This window comes from Neltuma alba, unplaced genomic scaffold, assembly GCF_004799145.2.
Source record: "Neltuma alba isolate B1F8T4 unplaced genomic scaffold, ASM479914v2 tig00010294_pilon, whole genome shotgun sequence".
Lineage (NCBI taxonomy): Eukaryota > Viridiplantae > Streptophyta > Magnoliopsida > Fabales > Fabaceae > Neltuma > Neltuma alba.
The window spans coordinates 217,371-227,435 of record NW_021635212.1 but is presented as its reverse complement, the minus strand read 5'-3'; the positions used below and the strand labels follow the sequence as shown (position 1 = coordinate 227,435).

Sequence of the window (10,065 nt, the reverse complement as noted above, 5' to 3'; positions counted from 1 at the left end):
AAAGACAACATAACAAACTTAACAAGTGAGATTATGAAGTGGAGTAAAAACACATACGGCCGCATTGGTAGGAAAAAGAGCCGAATAATGAGCAGACTCGAAGGAATAAACAAGGAGATTACGAGGAGAGGCTCAACGTCCTCCCTAGAACATCTCCAAAGAAGGCTGTGGCTCGAGCTTGAAGAGTTGCTAACCCAGGAAAATCTACTCTGGACCCAAAAAGCTAAATGTGACTGGTTTACACTCGGTGATAAAAACTCATGGTACTTCCATAACCGATCAAATAGCAGAAGAAGAAGAAACAAAATTAAAGCCATTAAAAGAGCAGATGGCGAATGGACAGACAACGTGGAGGAGATTAAGGAAATAGCGACAAGCTTCTTTATTAATCTTTTTCAGGACGAAGGAGGGCACGACTGTATCCACAATTTAAATACTTCCTTCCCTCCTATAGACCTATTGAGCTTGACAGCGTTGAACAGAGAAGTGAATAGGGAAGAAGTCAAGAATGCAATCTTCAGCATGGGAGCCTTGAAATCGCTTGGGCCTGATGGATATAATGCTTTGTTCTTCCAACATCAGTGGCAGGTGGTTGAGCAGTCGATAACCCAAGTGATTCGTCAAGCTTTCGAAAATCCAGATCTAATTCATCAAATCAACCATACCTTTATTGTTCTAATCCCCAAAACAAATCAACCAGAAACCATTCGAGACTTTCGACCCATTAGCCTTTGCAATGTGATATAGCTATCACAAAGGTTCTTGTAAGCAGACTCAAGAGTTCACTTCCGAACATAATTTCACCTAATCAGTGTATCTTTGTACCTGGGCGTACTAGTGCAGAAAATATAATCATTGCCCAGGAAACTATTCACTCGATGAGGAACATGAGAGGCAAGAAAGGTTACATGGCAATAAAGATTGGCCTTGAAAAAGTTTATGATCACATCCGGTGAAGCTTCATGATGAACTACCTGGAAGAGCTTCAAATCCCTCCCAAAATCAAGAATGTCATCCACTCATGCATCTCCTCCACCTCAATGCAGATACTCTAGGAAGAAAGTAAAGCAGATACCTTCACTCCCTCAAGAGGCCTCAGGCAGGGAGACCCACTGTCCCCCTACCTGTTCGTGATTTGCATGGAGAAGCTGGCCCACATAATCCAGAGCGAGATGATGGCGAGAAAGTGGAAACCTATCAAACTAAGTAAAAATGGCCCTCCCATCTCTCATTTATTTTTTGCTAATGACTTATTAATTTTTGCAGAGGCTAGCCTAGACCAGGTGGCTATAATCAATCAGTGCTTAAGAAGATTTTGTGAAGCTTTGGGACAAAAAGTAAGCCATGCGAAGACCAAGTTCTTCTTCTTAAGGAATGTGAACCATACCAGAGCAAAACAACTGAGTAAAGAATTAGGATTTACTTGCACAACAAACCTTGGGAAGTACCTGGGACTACCCCTACACCACAAGCACGTGTCAAAAGGGACATACAAATTCATCCTTGATAAAGTCAACCATAGACTTAGTAGATGGAAAATTAACCAACTTTCTCTTGCAGGAAGGAGCACCTTGGTGAGCAATTGTCAATGCCATCCCAACCTACGCCATGTAGACAAGTTATATTCCGGAGAGCACGTGTGAGGAAATTGAGAGGAAAGCAAGAAACTTCTTGTGGGGTTCAACCGATGAGAAACGCCGAATGCACCAAGTGGCGTGGGACACTGTTTGCTTAGAAAAGAAGAGAGGCAGACTTGGCATGAAGCATATAAAACAACACAACCGGGCTCTAATGATGAAGCTTGGGTGGGGATTAATAAAGGATCGAGACTCGCTTTGGGTGAGGGTAGTACGAAGTAAATATGGCTGTGGAAACGACCTCCTCCCAGATATCAAAACTCAAAGAGCAGGCTCCAACACTTGGAAGGGGATCAAGAATAACTAGAACAAGGTTAAAATAGGTCTTGAAGAGTTCCAATAGCAAAATGGAGCCAAGACGGTTCGCTGGAAATGGGAACGCAATGGAGTTTTCTCCACGAAGTCAGCCTATCAAGCACTAAGTAATGAAGACCAACACTCAACAAGGGAGTGGGAAAAGCTGTGGAAATTATGAATCCCAGAATGGTGCAAGAACTTTGCATGGCTCATGAAGCATGAAAGATTAACCACGAATGAGAGGAAATGGCGACAGGGTCTACACCAAGATGGATACTGTGGAATGTGCACTAATGTCACTGAAAGCGAGATCCACGCTCTTAGGGACTGTGTGGCTGTGAAAGGGTTCTGGGAGCAGGTGATCCACCCTAGACACCGAAATAAATTCTTCACGACACCCCTATAGAATTGGCTATCACTGAACATGCGAAGAAATATGGGAGTCAAAGAAAGTAACTGAGGCGAGCTCTTTATCATCTATTGCTGGCTGATTTGGCAGAGACGTAATGATTTTGTTCATAATGGAACCACATCAGACACGGGCAGCATCACACCGAGAGCTAAAGCCATCATAGACTGCATGATGAAAACGCGCCAAAAGCTCCATGTGGAGTACTCATACAAAAGTTGCCAATGACCTGAAAAAGTGTTATTGTTGTTTGCTAAACTAAAATTATTAATATCTATATAAGAGTTGTGAATGACTTGAAAGAGTGGCTTTATCACTTGCTAAACAAAAATTATTAATACGCATTAAAATATAGTCAATATATTCACAAAAATTGTGAATAAGTTATACTTAAAATGTAGTCTTTAACATATTCACACATATATGTAATAGTGAAGTATTGGTGGCCTAATAGTCGTTTTTAATTTTGGCACAACTACCTAGCAGTGCTGGGATCAAATTCTGCCACCAAACCTTTTTATGCAAAAACTCAAAGAGAGGTGCCCATATTTAGTACCTGACAATACCTCGAATAGGATTACGTCAAATAGAAAGATACCTGTGCCTACCCAAAAAAAAAGCTCTTTATAGACTACCAAGTCAAAAATTAAATTCTCCATATATGGTCCTTATTACAAGTACTTTTAACATGTCCTTCATATAAAATATGTTTTCCTAATCATTTTTGTAATCTTATAGTCTTAACAAATTATAAAATTTTGACTTCTAATTGTTGTGAATATAAGTGGGTGTGTTAAAAGTGAAATGCCACATTGCTGAAGAGAGAGGAGATTCAAGTGTATATAAAACTATCTCATATTTTTGAACTAGTGAATGGACCTAGAAGAGAAGAAGGATCTTGTGCAGATGACAACAGCTTGATGGAAAAGAAAAAAAACGCAGTTGAAATTGGTGATTTTCCCCCAGTGCACAAGTTAAGAAAGTACGTGCACTTTTTACACAAAAAAAAAAATCTTTTGCAAATGGGTTAATGCTTGCTAATGTCTAGAAATTCAATTTTGAGTAAATCTAAAGTTCATAACTGAAGGTTTAAATAGTGTTTATTGTGTCAACGTCTAAAACCAAAGATTTCATCGTGTTTATTGTCATAAATATGGTGTCCAGCATTCAAATGCTTTGTGGCCCTATATAAAAGGATTTGGGACAAAGTGTTTGGTATGCTGGCTCTTAACTTTTTGAGCACTCATCCTCTCCCTTGTGATTTTCTCCTCTCATTCCTTTGCTGACGAGTTACATCTATATTTTTGCTATTCTATCACCTTGTTTGTCGCAGGAGAGGCTTGTTTAATCCTGGACAGCATCTCATTCACTTTACTTATGGTGAGGAATAACTCTTAATGACAGTGTCTCTGTCACGACTCTGTCTTTGGCACAACTCCAATCAATTTACTATCTAGTTGTTTTAGCGATCTTCTAACACTAATTAAACAAATGATTCCAACTGATCACATTTGTTGAGAAGCAAACACAACATGCAACTTTTGAAGCGAGTGGGGTGACAAGCTAATTCTTCAATGCTAGCTAACAGAAAATGATACATATTCCCTTGAATGAGTTTGGCTACTCATCACTCTTGATGAGAATTCTAAACTCATCAGATCTAGGTAGTCTAGATTTGATTTAGAAAATCCAATTTTTTTTATTTTTTAAAATAATTTTTTAGTGGGTATGGAATAAAATAAATATAATCTTGCAATTATAATCTTTTCAAAAACATAATTTTTATTTAAAAATAATCAATTGAAAATATTAATTTGTACTACCCATATTGCTCAGGATATTAGGTGTCAATTTCTTTCCTTTGTGCTAAATTTGGAGCAAGGAACAGGTAAAATACTACCTTACCTCATTAAAAAAAAACTCATTACGTCATAAGATATCAATGTTGGATCTGAATCTATTGAAAATTCTACAAATAAAACGAATGCATAACTTTCTACCACTATTTAAAATCCTATTTTTAAAAAAGTAAATTTTCTTCTGTGATGTGATTTAGATTATACTAACTCCTTAATATAAGAGCTAATTGACTAATTTGAATAGTTTAAAAAAATTAATTAAGTTATTTGTAATAAATAGTTATTGTCTTTCCTAAAATATCCTTGCTAGTTATGTGTATTAGCTAGAACTAGTTAACTACCATTTGATAAAATCTTTAACATATACAATTACTACAAAACATGGATAAATATGAGACACAAAGTAAATTAGAGTCTTCTATTTAGGACCAAATTGAATGTCAAGTTAGTTCTTATATTAAGGACAGGAGGTTGTATTTAAATTATCCACTAGCCTTTTTTTTTTTTGGTTTTTCAGATTATGTATTTTTAATAACTAGTCATCCTATTTCATATCCTTTCATATCCTTCACCCCTTAGTTATGCCCAACAAAAACTCTTTCCCGTGTCATTTATCCAATCATATTTTCTTAAGGCGGCTTCATTAACAATAAGTCACATTACCATTTACATCATGATTAATGTAATATCATATGGATTTTATATTTTTCAAAATGGATATAAATTTCATATTTTATGTTGAACTTCTTGAATTTGAGAGAGAAAATAGTCACAATAATAATAAGGTTTGATCTACAATTTTTAAATATAAATAATTAATATTTTATAGAGTCACATAGAATGCAGAGAATTCTAATAAATTAAAGAAATAGTTAAAATAAATAAATTACTTGTTCATAAGGAAAAAATAATAGAGAATTCATATATATTAACATTCTACTTCATTTTATTTACAGAGTTATATAGGGCCACATAGTGATTATAGTAAAGGACCAAAAGTTTATATAATCCTTTAATATAAATAATTTTATTTTTTAGTACAGGAGCATCGCAAATTTTTGAATCACATTTGTTGTCATTTGATTATGTAAAAAGATTAAAATTTAAAGATGCTTTGTCAACATTTAATTTTTGAGTCACCATTTAAGTTTTCGAAAATATTTAAGAGGGTTAAGCTTAAGGGGAGGAAAATATAATTTTTAAATTTAAGGGACTAAACTAAATCTTATGCAAAATTACCAGAGCAAACTTATACTTTAGCCTACCTTTTCTAAATCATAAATTCTATTTTTAAGAAACGTGGCAATTAAAGATTATTTTATTTTAGAATTTACATATATTAAAATTAGAAACATATTATGGTAGAATAATAAAATAACGTGAAATCTACACTATCCAATTAACCTGCCCCGAATAATCCGTACTACGATCCTATCTGAAATTAATTAAAAAAGATGAGGTCTTATTCCATGACAAACATTTCAACCTTTTCGTTTATCATATCATTATTAACCACAACTTATAATAATATAAACAAAACAAAACCAAAGCATTTTTGTAACACCTCACATAATCATATTCATATATGCGATAAATATTTCATTTAAAAATCCATATATATTTCTAACATTTCGAATAAGTCATAATTTCAAAATATTTCTGAGATAACAACAAAAAGCTATTAAAATCTTATAGTCATGGAAAATGTAAATATAACATAGCATGTGTTTGAAGAGCATAAAAGCCTTCACGGCTTACTCTATTGGTGCCTTCTCTTGATTCCTACTAGATCCTTTGCCTGAAAATTGTTAATATAGGAGGTGAGATCAAACGTCTCAGTAACTACTGAAATTCTAACCTATACAAGCAAACCATATATGATAAACTAAAAATCTGTTTATATGTGTATATATAAATATATTAAAAATCACGGATTTGATACATTCAATTTAATTTCATTTTTTTTTCAATATATCCAAAAATAATGCAATATGCTGCCTCTCTTATATAACCGTCCACCCTTATACCGCTGACTGGAGCCATAGGCTAACACATAGTCTGATAGGACCTAATTCATTTTACTGAATTATTCTAAGCTTACTGATACTAGAGATATATCCGGCCAAAGATATAGAGCTCAAGCTTGGACTATGGCTCCCCTCCTTTGTAAATAGAGAGGTGTCACATGTCCCACAACTCCAATAAATTCCCGGCCAAAGGAAAATATGGAAGAAGAGGCCTTGACAAGTGCCATCCACTGTGCACCGAGTGATGACATACCACGTGGTAATTTATATCCATGCAATCTCCTTCTATTCTTAACCCAACAATGCATGTCATATGCAAATAATGGTACATCATAAATATATTTTCACATATATTATTAAAAATAAGATAACAATAAAATTCATATACCATTTAACAGTAATTCATGATAATTTCATAGCTATTAATAAATTTAACTATTGATCATAATTAATAGCAATAAATCTTAACAAGATCAAATAACATATCAAAACATTTATTTGAAAAATCAAAATATTATATTTTAGTATGATATAAAAATTAGTAAATCAATAATATAATCATACACAATTCATATGTACAAGAAAGAATTTTCAGAGTTACCTGGTACTCTTTAGCTTACAAATATTCACACAAAGATTACTCCAAAATTCTCAAGAATCTACAAAATTGCACATAAATATTTATTAATATAAACTCAGAACTACTCCAAAATTACTCTAAAATTCAAAGACTACCCTCTAAATCAAAATTACATAAATATATTAACTCTCCCAAATCTCGGCATTTATAAGATATAATATTATTTTGAAAAATATAATTTACATATAAGGCTATTTAAATTTAACAACTTAAGTAAATATATTTTTATTACCCAAAATCTAAATATTTTATATTAAAATTCTGAATTATTTATTATAGTCTCCTTTAAAATTTTTCCTCAAATCAAACAAAGTCTTTTTAAATTATAAACAAGTTGTAGCTTTATCTAATTTCACAAAATTCTCAATTTACAATTTTCAAGCCTTCAAAAATATATCTTTAACTTATTCAATATTTAAACCGATTAAAATCTCAATAATATATTAAATAACTCAAATAAATTATTTAACTTGAATTTAATCGGTAAAAATATTCTATATCTTCGAATAACAAATTTTGTGACTAAAATCTTAATTTAAAATTCTCAAAATAGTCATTGAGTAAATATAAACCGATTAAAATTTTTTAATAATGTATCTTTAAATGTCTACAGTCATACATTGTCAAAACTCCTTATTTACTTTAGGACCAAACAGTAAAATTTTCTCTAAACATTATAATGATACTAATAATATAAAGCTATAAATATATAGGAAATATTCATAAAGAAAATTTAACAAGAAGAAGTAGTTTTGTGTACCTAAATGATACCCAAAACTATCAGGTACACTGTAATTTAGTTTTCTCTCTCTTTTCCTCTCCGCTTCTCACTCTCTTTTCTCCTTTCGTTCTCTCTTACTCTTCCGTCTCCTCTCTCCCTCTTTTATCCTATTTTCCTTCACCATCTAACTATCCCGTCCCTCAATTTTTTCCTTCTTCAATTTAATGCCACCCCCTTATTTCTTCCGTCAATTAATACTTGCTCCCCTTGTTTTCTTTGTTCTTGAGTAACTGCCCAGCTTTTCCACCGAAGCCGGTGGAAAGCTGGGTATTGTTTTTTTTGTAATAATATAATAATATTATATTATTTTAATTAATTGATTTTGATTTTTTTAAACAGTACGTTACAATTTTAACGCTAAAACAAATTTGAATATCATATACTTTGCCGTCTTCTAGCTTTATTATCTTAAAATAATTGATATTATCAATATATGCAAATTCACCACAATTTTTTATGTTTGTAGAGTGGGTCCTTGAGGATCAATGTGTAGATTTCAACCGGTTTTTTATTTTTTAACCGCCTGGACACAATTAAACATCCGCCCCTTAATCTTTCTATCAGTTAATGAAAAAGCCCAAAGCAAAAAATTTGGGACAATTAAAAAATTACAAAAATGGAACCATTCGTTTTCCAGCCACGGAAGTTAAAGAACCTAAAGGAGGATATACGCAATCTTGGGTCTTTATCCAATTCAAAAATCAAACAAGAAAAATTCAAAGTTTATCGTAAAAAACCAAACCAAATATAGTTTTAAATTCCTAATCCAGCTCTATATATAGTCCTAGACACTTGTGAAAAAATATTCTGTTTCTTTTAGACTTCTCCAAAAGGCGACATGGAAAAAGAAGCTCAAGATGAACAAGAAACAAGAATTATTATAGAATCAGCAGCTTCAACCATGCATGGATCCTCTTCAAGACCAACCAGCACCAAGAAACCTAGACAAAGTTGAAGAGATTCTTGGATACAACTTCAAGAATAAATGTTTATTGGAAGAAGCTTTCACACATTCATCTTATTATTATACTAAAGATAATAATTACAAGGAAGCTGAAATAGAATGCTTCTCATTTGAGCGTCTAGCGCACCTGGAAGACGCTGTACTTAATTTGTTGGTCACCAAGGAGCAGTTCTTCATGTATTCAGATTTTTCTTCGGGTCAGTTGACCCGGCTCCAAGCCGCCAATGTTGACACCGAGAAGCTTGCACGTGTGGCTGTTGAGCATGGGCTACATTGTTACCTGTGCCGCAAGAAACCTCTTCTTGAAGAACGTATGAAAATTTGGGGCCGGCTCTAACTAACTGTATTTCTTTTCTTCGAATAAATAAACACATAAATAGTAAAAAAAGTTAATCTGTACAATGTGGTGGATAAATGTTCAAACAGCTCTGTGAAGAAAAAGGAATAATTAGACAACTAATTGTCCCTGGCACTCCACAACAAAATAGAGTTGCTAAAAGAAGAAACATAACTCTTCTAGACATGGTTAGGTCTATGATGGCTCAAGCAAACCTGCTAATTTTGTATTACGGCAACCTTCATACTTAACCGTGTACCCTCAAAATCAATCGCTTCCACACCCTACAAGTTATGGATGAAACGCAAACAAGATCTAAGCATCTTGAGACCTTAGGGATCAGTGGCGTATATCCATGACGGTTCCCATAAGCATGGGAAGTTGGGTCCCAGAGGAAAGAAATGTATATTTATAAGGTACTCTAAACAATCAAAAGGGTACATTTTCATAGGTGAAAATGAAGATGGAACGGTGACTGAAGTAGAATCAAGAGATACCACATTCATTGAGACTAAATTTCCTAATAGAGGAGATGTTGACCGCACTATTTCTCTTTATGAGACATAGGAACAAGACAGTGCAGAGTAAATTGACAAATCAGAATTATCTAGGTATGTCAATCTGAGTGGGAGCCAAGAAAGGTCAACACCAAGACCTGAACAAAGAAAGCAAGAAAAGCAAATAGCTCCCGTCAAAGGGAGTAACAGGGAAAGTGTTTCCAAAAGATGTTTTCAAATAGAAGGCAAATCTTTCTTAGTTACTCCAGGAGGGGATGATGAACCCCGTTCTGTACGAGAAGTCTTGTCAAGTCCTGCTAAGGAGGAATGGATGAAAATGATGGAAGAAGAAATGGACTCAATGAAAAAGAACCAAGTTTGGGTGTTAATTGATCTTCCAAAAAGGGCGTAAAATCATTGGAAACAAGTGGGTTCTTAAGATTAAAAGAAAAGTGGATGGATCAATTGACAAATACAAGGCTCGATTAGTGACAAAAGGGTACACACGACAGGAAGGCATAGATTATGAAGATACGTTCTCACCTGTTGTGCATTTCAACTCTATTAGACTTATTCTGGCAATAGTGAACAGTTTAGATCTGGAATTACATTAGATG

The 10,065-nt window shown here is 33.6% G+C and overlaps 1 protein-coding gene across 1 annotated transcript; it reads left to right on the top strand.

Moving 5' to 3' along the window:
• Positions 1-8,555: 8,555 nt before the first annotated feature.
• Positions 8,556-8,951, top strand: LOC114755555 (ribonuclease 3-like protein 3). The gene has a single exon (XM_028944447.1). The coding sequence runs from the start codon at positions 8,556-8,558 to the stop codon at positions 8,949-8,951; it is 396 nt and encodes a 131-aa protein (XP_028800280.1).
• The last annotated feature ends 1,114 nt before the right edge of the window (positions 8,952-10,065 follow it).

Bases quoted from the DNA above. Each gene is read 5' to 3' on its own strand.
- LOC114755555 (XM_028944447.1), top strand. From the start codon at position 8,556: ATGGATCCTCTTCAAGACCAACCAGCACCAAGAAACCTAGACAAAGTT.